The following is a 15,067-nucleotide window of genomic DNA, read 5'->3' on the forward strand; positions in this document are numbered from 1 at the left end:
GGCTCAGCGGTTTAGCGCTGCCTGCAGCCCAGGGTGCGATCCTGGAGACCCGGGATCGAGTCCCACATCAGGCTCCCTGCATGGGGCCTGCTTCTCCCTCTGCCTGTGTCTCTGCTTCTCTCTCTCCTCTCTGTGTATTCTCATGAATAAATAAATAAAATTAAAAAAAAAATAAAGATACCAGGAAGAGAACTTTGGAAGAGCAATCTCAAGCTTCTCTGGTAGATGAGGGGTCCCTTAGATAGGATTTTTATGATAAAATAGGTTTTCTTTCTTTCTTAACCAAAAGTAGATCTCGTCAGACTACTGTAGGTTTGCATCCTGCTAAGTTTCACAGAAATGTTAACCTACTGACTGGGAATAGCAGATGCTGCCGAATGGAGACTGATGGAACCTCCAGCCTCTGGCCTTCCCTCAAAGGACTGTACATGCGGAGTTACCACACAGCGTATCTTCTGTGGTAGAACCAGCGTGTTTACCCGCTCTGTATCCTGCACTCTGGCTTGGGATTTGGGTCCGTGGTTTCATCCATTGTTACCAGTGATGCTAGACGCCCCCACGAGTTAAATACAGTGGAGCTTGTATTTATGTGAAGCGAGTACGCTTGCTCGTTCCAGCGGCTGTTTCATTGCTTATTACCTCCCACTTTGCTTCCATCTGTGTGTGTGGCGGAGGGAATTGTCCTAAGAAATCTCGGCTTCCTCTGAACACAAACGTGTATTTGTACACCAGTAAGTCCACAATCTCCTGAATTGGGGTGCCATTAATAATTGCACTTTTAAAAAACCTTTTAGGGCTTAGAAGAGGTTTAGCAGTCGTTCTGTGGAAACCCACATTCGCTTCCACGGTTTCTGTAAATGCATTAAAACAACAACAACAAAATCAATGCGTATTAAAGTGAAAAGGTAATTTGTAAGATATCTTTCTAACAGAAAACTTTAATTTTTAGGTTAATACAGGAGGTAGACTGTCGTGTATGTGTTCAGAATCAATGGTTAACATAATTGTCCCAGACTTTTTTTTTAATGACTCCATTTAATTAAAAGATTACAGAGATGCTGATGAGCCACACATCCATGGAATACTTATCCTGAAACTTGGAGTCCTATTCATTTTAATTTGTTTGGCATGCTTAATGTATCTGAGAAACCAAACTGAAATCACGGAATAGTTTTTTGTCTTAATCGTCCAAGATTTTTTTTTTTTAATTAACCTACTTTTATATAAGCAATGTCTGAGACAGATATTTTTACCATAAAAAATTCAACATCGGGCTGGTAGGAGTTACTGCAGATAAGGCAGCTTTTTAAAATCAGCTGCTAGGCACTATAAACCCTTTAAAATTACTAACAAATGAGGGAGGCTTGACTGTGGACTGTTCAAAATTGTTAGCCATGTGCTTATAAAAAGGGACACATGAATGATATTTGTGTATTTAACCCTGGTTATAAAAAGTCATTTGATTTTTATAACAGCATGTTCAGCGGTTACAAAGCCTTAGGACTTGAGCTAAAAATGTAAAATCCCACGGTAGAAAGTACCCTAACAAGGAAATAGCGAGGGAAAGCCGTACTGGCCTTATCTGAAAAATAAAAAATATGCACATATATGTAGATATATCTGTATTTATAAAGAATAATTATACTTTACATTTGATTTTTTAAAATGAGCAATAAAAAGTACTGGGAGCTCATTTTTCTTGTGTTCTGAAAAAACCCTTTCCCATACCCAGCTCATGAAATTTACCTCATATTAAAAGTATGGCTATTTAGGAAATTATTTGTGTGGGTTTTCAAGAAATCAAATGTAATAAAAATGAGGAGTATTTCTTTAAAAATGAAGCTCTCTACAGGTGAAAGGAAGAAAATGGAAGAAAGAAAAGGAATGAAGCAAAAAATAACTAAAAAAATGGAGTCGAAGGGAATAAGCATTAAGGAAAAATAAGAAGATACATCATTTCTGCAGGGTTTATAATGTGCCAAGCACTGTGCTAAGCCCACTATATTTGGTGGGGGTGGTGAGGTCCTATTTAAGATTCACAAGAGTCCTAGGAGATGGGTCTCAAAATTCCTTTCTCACAAATGATCAGAGACATTAAAACATAAATTTCATAAGGACACACAGCAAATTAAGTGGCAGAGCAGGGAAAGAAACTGTGATCTGGCTGATACTGGAGGTGGAAAAAGTGAACGCTGCTCCGGTCTCAAAATTTAGTTCTTCTGCAATCTCTACCTCCCTTTAAGTGCAGGGGAAGCCCAGGCCAGACACCCAGTGGTCAGGCCAGTTAGTTGGGGGATGGGCTGCGACAGGATCCAGAGGCACCCTCCCTCCCTTGCACTGAGGCGGACGGGAGGGGGCAGGCCCATAGGGCCTCAGAAGTAGGAAGGAGGGGACTAACGTGATCAATTCTCATAAAATCTCCACAACTTGTACACTTTCGCTTTTTATTTTTGACCTTTTATCTTCTAAGAATCTTAGAAGATTTAAATGCAACCTTTGGATTCTTTTAGCAGGTTGTTCAAAACACATTACCTGCCTGCCACTCTGCTGGCATCTCAGAAAGGGCCGAGGCTCCCGATTGCCCCGCACCAACGTGTGAAAGTTATGTGATCTTTAGCAAATCATTTAGCTCCCCTATTCCCTACCCGTCCAAAGAGGTCTGTGCCTTGTTCCTTAATGTCCTCACATAGTAAATATCAGAATTAATTTTCTAAGAAAATAAAAACAAAAACCACAACAACGCTGTGGGATTGATAAATATGCCACTTCTAGATATCATGATTAGGAACATGTTGAATCTGGTTGACACTTTAAAGAAAACGCATGACTATTCCACGATGAACTCCTAGTATTTTCTTCACTTAGATTACCTTTCTCATCCTCTTCACATCCCTGTTGATAAATGGGTCAGATACCATCATTCCCATTTTACAATTGAGGCAATGAGAGGTTAAGTGCTGACCGTTGCCAGTAACCAAGATGAGAACGGGACTTAAACTTCCCGTCCAAACCTGAGGTTCATTTTACCTCCTCCTTGGGGCCAAATTGCTACCTCAGAAACTATCTTTGTCTTTAGTTCCCTCGGCCGTAAAAACAGGGTCATATCATAACAGGCCGTCACTCTTAGGACTAAGATTTTAGTATCTCAGGAATCAGAGCCCTGAGTGCTTGTGCCATAAAAATGCTTTGTACACTGCAAATAATTAGAACTTTTCTAATGGGGGGTGAGCTGGCTGGTTGGTGCACCCTGTATATGAAGCAGTGGGAAAATCTGAATCTTCCCTGACCTAGGATGTCGACTTTGGCAGAGGTATCTGAAGGCAGAAAATGTTTCCATATCCACGCTGATTCAGTACAATACTGGACAATTTTTAAAGTCCTTCTTTATGGTATTCCCTTGCTATAACTATGGGCTATTTCCTTCACCGTGCGTCTTATTATTACTATTATTATTTTTGGTAATCAATTGAAATTACTCATCACGATTAAAAATTTGTGTTTTTCCTGTCATGAAATGGAAATTGTTTGAAAATTATCCTGAACTGTTTTGCTCTGAATCTAGCCTTTAATGCCTTGATAGAAATGTAAAGAGATACTGAAGCCATGTCATTAACATGCCATTTGCTTCCCTGCTACTTGCTTGACTCACAACCTGTACTGGGAGGTGTTGCAGTTGTCACTGTAAGAAGATACATTTTAGGCTTTTCATTTTTTGAACGTCGCACCTATGCCAGTATTCACACATTCTGACTTAAGAAAACATGATCATTTGAGCCTGTTTTTCATGGTCATCATATGCCAAAATTATTCACTGCTGTATCTTTAATCCCTAGCATAGTGCAGGCTATAGTTGGTACTCTGTGCCAACTGAATACATTTGTGTGCTAGTTAGAGGAACATGAGAGCAGTCTTAGAGAATTTTCCTACTTAATGATTAAAATATTATTGGAGAAAGTCTCAGATGAATTTATGCTCATGAGCCTCCTTTCCAGCCATGGCTAATCAGATAGAACCAGATGAGAAGTGTCAGGAGTGCCAAGGATACGGAGGATACAGAGGATACGGAGGACACTTCTGTCCACACGGAAGCTGTTTACAGCCACAAATGTAAAATGAAAGGAGTGCTTTTTTGTTTGTTGGGACGTCTGTTTGATCTTACCTACAAGTAATTCAAATGCCAAAAATTATTACTTTGGGTGGGGAAACCGCCTGTGAATGCACATTCACACATTCAAGCTAAGAGTATACTTAAAGTGCTTCCTGATGGTGATACTTAATTCTAAAAATGCGGAAGTGTGCAGTTCACCTTCTAAATCTAACATTACAGCCAGCTTGCGTTATTTTTATAGCCAACCAAATGAGAAAGTGTAATAAGATGAGGTAGGCACATTTAAGTTTCTAGAAGCAATTGTGTTACCATTGTGTTCTACTCTGGAACATTTTTTTGTTGTGGTGGTTTTGTTTGTGGACCAAAGCAAACTAACATTTCTGTGAAGTGTATGGTATTCTAGAGAGAAAAATACTTGGTAGAATGTCTTTTTATTTTTTTTTAACTTCTAATATTTCCAACCTAAATGAAACTTGCACAGATCAAAAAGAGGACAAGATATGTTAGAATATTATGAACTCTTTTGTGAGGGCAAACCTGTATTATTATTATTATTTTTTTTTGCAAACCTGTATTTTTAAGGACAGGTGTTGGCATTAACAAAATTCATTTTTGAATTTTGAAAAGTTAGATGTGCAACTTAAATGTCATTAAGTGATACTCAATTCTGTCTCCAACTGTATCTGGGCACATAGCCAAACCTTAATGTGTCCTAATCTTTATTAGTATCATTTCTTAACAGTCTTGCCATTACTACTGCATGCAACTATGCACAATGTATTTACCTGTTTTCTTGAGTATATAGTTTCTATAGGTTGCTATCAATAAAACATTTGGTATGGCATCATATTTCAGCAATAACACAGTGTTTAGGAGACAAACTCCTGGAGCAATACACTGTATCATATATTGTGTAGTGTATTATTAGGAAGGCCTGCTTTTTTCCAGGACTTCAAGTTATGTGAAATTATGAGGTGCGTTAGCGATAGCTTGATTCTCACCTCATATGAGAAAAAGTTATAATCATGTTATCACAGTTGGCTTTGTCTCTCCCTAGGCTTTAGTGTTGTGACTTTTTTTGGAAGGACTTGGTCAGGAGTTGGAGGAGAGAAAAGAAATTGTGGACCTATTCTTTCATATAAATATGATACCAATCCTTTGCCGCTTGTGCTTTTGTTAGCTCTTTTGAGAATTTATTTTGGAAGCCTCATTTTTCTGGTGCAGTATTTTCTAAAATTGAAGAGAAAAATGAAGAATGGTGGAACCTAGGAAAAGAGCTCAAAGTAGGGAAAATGGACTGAGCAAAGGGGTAACTGTCATTCAATGCTATTGTGAACTTCTGTCGTTGCCTAAGGAGAAATTTGGATTCATTTCAGTAACTAGGGAAGTAGTTAACCATTCAAAAACTCATTCATATGACCAAATGAGACTTCTTCTTGGTACTGCATTTCTCAAAATAAGTAAAGACCTTACTCCCACACCTGTATATCATTTCCAGAATTATATTATTGAAATGTTTAAAACTTAGGACCAGAACACTAATTGCAGGATATACATTGTCGACTGATGATGCCATCCTCCAAGAAGTTCTTAGACATTATCTGAGAATATCATTCCCTGTAATAAAAATTTAAACTCCTAATCATTTGGCTATATATAGTGGGTAATTTTTCAGCTCTAAAAGTGACCAAAAAGCTTAGCTTTATTTGCTTCCTCTCTATTTTCAAAAATGTATATTAAGATGAATGCTATTAATGTTTATGGACTAGGTGCAGCACAGGTACCTATAGATGGGTCACCCCATCTCATAGGGCAGTCCTCTTTATAGTCTAAATCAATTTTATTCTCTATAAAAACCATTCAGACTTCTACTTGGTCCTGCTTCTCATCTTCAAATAATTCTCTTTTCCATTCCAAACACTTGCATGGTATCCTTAAGCAACTCATTTTTTGGATGCTATGTAAAGAAATTACTATCCTTTAAATGAACTAACAAAATCCATACACCCAATTTGTATCAGGTGGGATTAATTTTCTCCTCACTGAATCGTGCATAGAAAAAGATAATATTTGGGAAATTTTATAAACCCCTCTTTCTGACAGATCAGTATAGCATACTGGTCAGGGATGCAGATCCTGGAGCTAGAGAACACTGGCATTGGTATTTGCTAGCTAATGCAGTCTTTCTAAGATGACTTAATATTTCTGTGCCTTGAAAATGGAAATACTAATATTACTCTACATAGGGTTGCTGTGAGGAATGAGTTAATACATGTAAAGTACTTAGAACAAAACTCTTGGTAAGATCTTGCTGAAAAAGCCAAATTACTATTTCATAGTAAGATTTCTTTGTATGATACTTACCTGGCGGGGGAGACACCATGATCCTGCAGGTGGTTCTCCCGGGGCAAGGCTCGGCCATTGCACGCGGGCCGTGCTGACCTCTGCGATTTCCCCAAACGCGGGAAACTCGACTGCGCAATTTGTGGTAGTGGGGGCCTGTGCTCGCGCTCGCCCCCGGTTTAAAAAAAAAAAAAGATTTCTTTGTATGTGTGAACTGTACTTTTGCCATGCGTATTAGTGCATTAGCCACACTTTTTAAAAAGGACCAATAGCATGGACTTAGAAAGGCAATACCATAGTTATTTCAAAATCTGAATCGATTATGCAATTTCTATTGCTGTGCTCACTTTAACTCTGTTTCTTTTCTTTTTTTTTTTTTTTTAAGATTTTATTTATTTATTTGAGAGAGAGAATGAGGGAGGAAGGGCAGAGGGAGAAGATGACTCCTTCCTGAGCAGGGAGCTGGATGCAGGGCTCCATCCCAGGACCCTGAAATCATGACCTGAGCTGAAGGTCAGGTTGGCTCCTGTAATTGTATAGTTTACATAAGTTTTTTGAAGTTTTACAAATTTTATGAGTGATTTTTTCACCTGAGATCGACATTTCACCTCTTCAGTTTAAGAGAAACACTTCAGGGCCAATTCAGGGACGAAGATCTGGTTTCCTTTACATTCCAAGAGAAATGGCTGCTTCAGGAGGGGCAGGCATGTGGGCTTCTAGGCTTTCAGTCCTATAAGATATTTTGTTCACCATTTTCCATTAATTTGCTTTGCAGCTTGCAGTTCCCCACAATGACGAATGGACCCGATTTGCCAGGACCCTTGTGGAGATTCGCGCTAACAGAGCTGATAGTGAGGAGGAAGGCACGGTTGAGTTATCTGCCTAGTAGAAAAGAAGCACCTCCTACCCCGCCCCCACCTTCACCTTCTAGAACTCAGCTCTGCACTCATGGATTCCACTTATATTCAGTGTCCGTTTAGTATCAGTGTTGCGTGACATTCGGGTGTCATATTGTGCCAGCTTTGCTCTGAATATTCCAAATGTATCCACCCCACTTTACACTGACCTGAAATTCACCAGAGCATTTCTATCTTTATATTTGTCTCAAAAATGGGGGGAGGGGTGTAGGCTTTACGGGTTTAGTTGTTGCCTTTTAACTACTTAGTAGCTGTATTTAATAGCTGGAAACCTCTGGTTAAATTTGTTCTTACATGCACTTCTGGCATAGTCCTATTAAATCCATATGAAGCCAGATATGATTAGGTGCAGATGTGGTGTGCTTCATGATATGGTACAGGGCCAAAGACTTGAGATGTGGTGTTTTACATGGTGACTCACATTATGAATGGATTTACTAGAAGAACATTGCTGCTCCTTATTTATTGTGGTGTGCTGCATGGAACATATTTATTTGAGAGCATTAAAATAAACGATCCTAGAGCATGTGCATAATGAGAGGACTGTATTGTCTCTCTGCTGCTGTTGAAGTTACATTAAGTTCCAAATAACAATTACAGTATGCCGGTTCCACTGAGGACAAGAAATCTTTAGAGGTTTGTTGCAGGGAACGGAATGAATTTTAATGCCTATTATTTCTAGGTACTTGAACAATATTTCAAATGTAGTTGACCATTGATACTTGTCATTCAAGCTAACACAGTCCCAACAAAAGTCTGTGGTTCCTGAATATGACACCAGTATTGCCAATAAAATGTTCCAAACAAGTTCTGCACCAGTGTGGATAAATCCTTTGCTTGGGGAAAGCCTGATTAGGATTTTGCTATGACAAGGGGACGGGGAAATACATTAAGGCCATGTTAAAGACTGATAATGAACTTACAGGCTGCCACCCTGGCTGATCTCAACCCAAGACTGTGATTTTATTTTTACAAGGGAATGTGTGTGGCTTTTTGGGAAGCTTTCCTTTATCTCCTTCACCAGAGCCACTTTTGCCCAAAGACGGTCTCAAATGTTGGAATAAGAAAAACAGGGTAAGGTGAACAGATCCCAAATGTTTTACAGTTCTTTAAATTTTAAAAAAAATTTACACCAGAAAATTATGTTTATTGCTATTGGACTAGGAAATATGTCTATAAACAATTTTAGTAGAAAATTTTCTCAAAAAGTTATTTCATGCCTAGAGAGATTTAAAATAAATAGTGGGTGAGTCATGAAAAACATCTGAAGACAGACTTTTACCTTTTCAGGAAGAGTATCTCCATGGTGTTTTGGTGGTAGGGTCATCTTGAACTATAAGATTTCTTTTAATAAAAATTATATGCTTTTTCTCTAAGTGCCCTATGGCACAGAGATATTGAAATTCTTTGAAGGCAGGAATTATATTTTTAAAGATAAAAATAATGAGGGTCTTAAATAGGTTTAAAAGCAACCTAATAAAAAAAAAAGTACCAGGGGAAAAAAAGTTTCTCAAGCTTACACTAAAGGACCAAGAATAAATCAAGAACTCATGAGTTGCTATGACAGACCAAACTCTCAATGATTCCATGAGTAAAGACCAAATGGTGAAAAGGCTAGAGCCCCTTGGAGTAGGCACATGAAATATTACATGAGCTGAGAGACGTATGCATTCCACTGTGATAGCTAGTCTTGTGCCATTCCACATGGAGTCTGATGATGGATTATGGGGGAAGTGATGCTGGGTGGGGTCCAGGACACGGTTATGATAAGACTTATAGTTTTCTTTTAGGTCTCTGAGCACACTCACTCTTTGTTCCTAAGCCAAGAAGTACAATTACTTGTGTAAGAAGTACAACCATCCTGAGACATCTGGACCACACACAAGCCCAGTGACCGTGTAGTGGCCATGTGGATGGAAACCAAGCCAACCCACAGCCATTCAAGTCATCCCAACTCATGTCCTGGATGGAATGTGGTGGCCATGAAAACCTGCCTCTCTGATCTCCTATTGCAGACAGCATAACTAACAGCTGCTTTGCTCTGAAATCCATCACCATGTTTGACCAAGGCCATGCTTTCCACAGGCTGCTCTCCCAGTTGACTGAGCATGGCAGACACTGAGGTAGGCCTATTCTTGGGAGATGGAAGATTTCTCTGAGAGGTAACTGGCTCAAGGACTCCCTGTCAGCATTGCTAAAACCTTATAAAATTGCACTGCAATCTAAAACTAACCTTTCTTCACTTCCTCCCTCCCTCCAAATCTTTCCCTCTCTCTGAGTCTGACCAATACCACTGTCTGATGGCCCTCCCAGCATAATCTGTCTGCCTGACAAGAGAGTAAAGAGACTGATGAATCACCAAGAGTTGTAAGAATTAGCATGTGCCTTTGGGGGCAAGGGGAACAGCACAGAGACTGGATTTTTGAGGGGCTTAAGGGAACCAGAATAAAGTCTGGATAGGCAAGAATTCACTAGTTTGGGGGTACTTTTTTGGGATATGTGATTTTATACTCTGGCAAGGACCCAGGGGTTCTTAGAAGTCTAAAAAAGTTGTAGCCTACACTTGATGCAGTGAAAATGTGTGAGGTGCCCTGACTGATAGCATATATAGGAATAAAGAGGCTGAAGAAAGTAGATTATATTAGAATGAATAGATTATATAAGGCTGAAGACATATCCAAGAGTTGGGTTATATAGTAGGGTGCTGAACACATACCCTTCACCAACACCATCAGCAATAAGCTGGTGAGAAAAACATAAGCATCTCTAGGAATTTGTCGTGGCCTTTTTTGCAGGCCAGGACTGATAGTAGGAGATACAGTCACAGAACAGGGCTTGTTAGTATCTATAGGGATGATGACACCCTAGAGTAACAGTGGCTAGGTGGTGATAGTTAACCCCCAGAAATCAGGAAGCCACAATTACTGTAATGGCCAGCTAGATCAGAGGAACAGCAAAGAAGGCTTTACTCACTTATAGAACATGGCATCCTAAGGGCAAAACAGACAAGCAGCTCAAACAGTGCTTAACATCTACAATTGAAAACATAAAAGCAAGAATGGAGGAAAAAAAAAAAGAAGGAAGGAGAAAAAAAAGTGGAGGAGCAAGTGACCGAAGGCAGTTACCCCAATAGAAAATCATGATCCTCTACCATAGGACCCAGCAATTGCACTACTAGGTATTTACCTCAAAGATACTGATGCAGTGAAATGCTGGGACACCTACATCCCAATGTTCATAGCAGCAATGTCCACAATAGCCAAACTGTGGGAAGAGCCATGATATCCTTTGACAGATGAATGGATAAAGAAGATGTGGTATATATATACAACAGAATATTACTCAGCCATCAGAAGAAACGAATACCCACCATTTGCTTCAGCGTAGATGGAACTGGAGGGTATTATGCTGATTGAAATAAGTCCGAGAAGGACAATAATCATATGGTTTCACTCATATATGGAATATAAGAAATAGTGAAAGGGATTATAAAGGAAAGGAGGGGAACTGAGTAGGAAAAATTAGAGAGGGAGACAAACCATGAGAGACTTCTAACTCTGGGAAACGAAGGGTTGTGGAAGGGGAGGTTTGTGGGGGGATGCGGTAACGGTGATGGGCAATGAGGAGGGCAATTGATGGGATAAGCACTGGGTGTTATACTATATGTTGGTAAATTGAATTTAAATTTTTAAAAATGTAAAAGAAAAAGAAAATCATGATCCTTTGCTCATTACCTAGACCCGAGCCAATTTTCTGATCTAGAACCTACTGACTGAAAAGGGGTCTAGCCTGTTAGCAGAAAGGACACCATGGGAAACACATATTGTGATGATTTCCTCAATCCTTCCCCAAAGGGACCTATGGCCATTTATTCAGGTCAATGTATAACGCAGAAAGAAAAATCAGACACTTGGGAGAACTAGTTGATACAGGGTTTGAATTCAGATTGAAACTTGAAGCTGTATCATAGTCTCCCAGTTAGAATGGTAACTTATGGTAACTAGATAAGATAATAAAGCCCTTATTAATCATCGGTCACACTGGGCTCTTAGGTCTATGGACCCACAAAGTGACCATTTCCCCAAACCCTGAGTGTTCAATTGGAGCTAACATACTTGGCATTGGGTTCCTGGCCTCTGGGGTTAAGAGCTATACAAAAGGGAAGGCCAAGTGGAGACGCTCTGAAACTGCCATACTCCCACCTCCTCCTACCAAGATGGTAAATAAAAAACAATATTACATCTCAGGGTAGGGCTGGGAGGATGGTAGACATTAGGGACATTCTTAGAATCCTAGAAGATGCAGAGTGGTGGTTCCTAGAATTTATCCATTTAAGACCAGTCGGGGGATCCCTGGGTGGCGCAGCAGTTTAGCGCCTGCCTTTGGCCCAGGGCGCGATCCTGGAGACCCAGGATCGAATCCCACATCGGGCTCCCGGTGCATGGAGCCTGCTTCTCCTTCTGCCTATGTCTCTGCTTCTCTCTCTCTGTGTGTGACTATCATAAATAAATAAAAATTAAAAAAAAAATAAGACCAGTCGGACTCCTTCATAAACTAGATGGATCTTGGAGAATAACTGAAGAGTAGTGCAAGCTTAACCAATAGGAGCTCTTATCACAGCTGCTGTGTCATATGTGACATCTTTCTTGGAACAGATTAATAAGGTACCAGTACCAGAAGTCCTATAAGGTATATATACTCCAGAGGGTGGGAGATCAAGTCAAGGTAGAATTGGGAACATGCTATGTCAGTGGAATTTTTAGGAATCCAATAGTTAGGTACATACTGGGATGTCCCTTCCAAAGTGAAAAAGTGCTGGAGCTTAGAACTGCCAACACAAGAAGGAAGCACAGCACCTGGTAGGCCTCTGTAGGTTCTGAAGGCAACACACATGTCTAAGAATACTCTGTTCTACCATGTAGCATTGCAAGGCTTTGGGGAGGGCTCAAAATGAGAAAGGACTTCACATCAGATCTAAACTGCAGTGCAAGGAGCTACATGGGCCACTCAACCAACAGATGCTATGGTATTAGAAATATCGCTGGTGGTTTCGAAAAGATAGGGCAACTTATGGCAAACCCTAGTAGGGCAATTATAATAGTGGCCCATGAAGTTCCAAAGGAAAGTTGAGCTATCTGAAGCAAAGAAGTAAGTGACTTTTGAGAAATAGCTCCTGGCATGTTGACTGGGTCATGGAAGTAGAGCTCTTGACCATGAAGATGTGAAAATACCAGACATCCAAATAGCCCATTTGTAAGTCGAGTCCTGTTAGCCTCACCAAGTTATAAAGTTGGAAAGATCCAAAAAAAACCTTTCCATAAGATGGAAATTGTGCATCCAGGATGCACATCTGAGCAGAACCAGAGGGCGTAAGTAAGCTGCATGAGCAAGGAGCCCAGAACCCAATGTTACCCAACAGGATTTCACCAGCACCCCTTTCCCATGCTTGTGTATGTGGTCATACGTAGGGAGGGTGGATTCTGTATGACTGGTTGAGAAAAAGGGGAAAAAGTCAGAGGCTGGTTTACATATGGGTTGTCTCCGTTTACGGGTGGAAGTTAAGAATGGATGACAGCTACACTACAGCCATAATGAAGGGTGACCTCGGAGGACAGTAAAGGGAAAAACTTTCCAATAGGTAGAGCTGTAAGGTGTGCACATAGTCATCCCCTTTGTGTGGAAAGACAAGTGGCCAGGAATAAGTACATATACATACACTGCCCTAGGCCAAGCTATCATCATCTCTCTCATGAATTCTTTATCTCATTCACCTCCCAGCTTCCATCCTTTGACCTCTTCAGTCTTTTCACAAGATAGCAGCTTGAATGACGGTGTTGCAACACTTAACTCCTCCACTCAAAGCACACTGATGGTATATGTATGGGGGTATAAAGTACAGCATAGGGAATACAGTAATATTTTAATAACTTTAATATAGTGACAGATGGTGACTGTGGCAAGCATTTTATAAGGCATTAAATGTCAAATCACTATGTTGAACACCTGAAACTAATTTAACACGGTATGTCAGCTCTACTTCAATAAGAAACAAACCAAAACCCATGAATGGCTTTCACATCATTTGGAGTAAAAGTCAAAATTTTGATAGTGGCCCACAGACCCTATAGGATTTGATTCTCATGTCCTGTCTCTGATCTTATATCCTGTCACTTAATGTTTGCTAATCCACTGCCATTTCTCCGACCTCACTCTTCCTTTGACATGCCAAGCACCTCCAATCATATGGGCCTTTGTACTAATAATTTCTTCCGTCCAGAATGCTAAAAGCACTGAGTTTATTTTTTTTTTAATAATCTGAGAGAGAGAGAGAGAGAGAGAGAGAGAGCACAAGTGGGAAGGTTAGAGGGAGAGGGAGAAGCAGGCTCCCCGCTAAGCGGAGCGCAATTCGGGGCTCCATCCCAGGACCCCAAGATCATGACCTGAGCCGGAGGCAAACGCTCAACCGACTGAACCACCCAGTCGCCCCCAGAAAGCACTGAGTTTATAAACCCTTATGCACATACTTCAAATTTTCACCCTTTAATATAATTAAGGTCATTCCTCTGACTTTTCCAACTAACCTTTTATCTGTGAAAGTAACAGGTTCCCTAACAGCTTAACATCAACATCAATAAGAAGTCATAGTTTAAAATAGCAGCAACAGCAACTGAAGATAAGCTTAAAAGATCTGAGGCTCCCAATTAGAGCACTGAGAGGAAGAATTAACAAAGTAAAATTAAAATGAGAAAAGGTGTAAGTTTTTGGTTTTTTATTGAGGTGTGATTCCCATACAACAAAATGCACACAGATAGGAGTGTTCAGTTTTAACAATTTTTTTTAAAGATTTTTTATTTATTCATGAGAGACACACAGAGAGAGAGAGAGGCAGAGACACAGGCAGAGGGAGAAGCAGGCTCCATGCAGGGAGCCCAACGTCGGACTCGATCCTGGGACTCCAGAATCACGCCCTGGGCCAAAGGCAGGAGCTTAACTGCTGAGCCACCCAGAGATCCCCTTAATGATTTTTTAAACAAGTTTTAACAATTACATACAGTTACATAACCAGGAGACAAAACAAGATACAAAACATTTTAATAAAGATGGAAGTACTCTTGTGGCCCTTCCCAGCAATCCTTGTTTTGATTTCTGTCAACACAGATTAGTTGTGGCTGTTCTCTTCTTAAACTTCATATAAGTGAAATCGCACAGCATGCCTTGTTTTAATGGCTGGATTATTTTGCTTGATATAATTTTTTTGACATTTGTCCTCGTGCTAAACATTTTCGTAGTATGTTCCTTTTTATTGCTGACTGGTATTCCATTTTACAATTATTTTGCAATTTATTCATTCATCACTTACTGAACATTAGTGTTTTCAGTTTGAGGCCTTTTTATCTAATGTTCCTATGAATATCCGTGTACAGTTCTTTTTGTAGGCACTTGTTTTCTTTGGCAAATCCTGCAAGTGGAATTTCTGGGTTGTATGGTAGATCTATGTTTAACTTCCTAAGAACTTTCGTAAGTGTTCTGCAAAGTGGTTGTACCATCTTGCATTCCCACCAAGGCGTCAGAATTCCAGTTGTTCCACAGCTGCTCCAAAATCTAATATTGTTGGTCTTTTTCATTTGGGCCATTTTGGGGAGTACGAAACAGTAGCCAACTGTGGTTTTAGTTTGCATATACTTGATGACTACTGGTT

The 15,067-nt window shown here is 40.0% G+C and overlaps 1 protein-coding gene and 1 non-coding gene across 9 annotated transcripts in view; both read left to right on the top strand.

Moving 5' to 3' along the window:
• Positions 1–8,175, top strand: part of DYNC1I1 (dynein cytoplasmic 1 intermediate chain 1) — a 311,119-nt gene extending 302,944 nt beyond the window's left edge. For all 8 annotated transcript variants that reach the window (XM_038556867.1, XM_038556870.1, XM_038556869.1 and 5 more), the window contains one exon: positions 7,227–8,175. In XM_038556867.1, coding sequence (XP_038412795.1) covers positions 7,227–7,337 — 111 coding nt within the window. In that variant the 3' untranslated portion in view covers positions 7,338–8,175. The remainder of the gene's footprint in view (positions 1–7,226) is intronic.
• Positions 6,465–6,628, top strand: LOC119867708. Its single transcript, XR_005369868.1, has one exon. It is a non-coding gene; the product is annotated as a U1 spliceosomal RNA (small nuclear RNA).
• Positions 8,176–15,067: the final 6,892 nt, after the last annotated feature.

This window comes from Canis lupus, chromosome 14 (assembly GCF_011100685.1).
Source record: "Canis lupus familiaris isolate Mischka breed German Shepherd chromosome 14, alternate assembly UU_Cfam_GSD_1.0, whole genome shotgun sequence".
Taxonomy (NCBI): domain Eukaryota; kingdom Metazoa; phylum Chordata; class Mammalia; order Carnivora; family Canidae; genus Canis; species Canis lupus.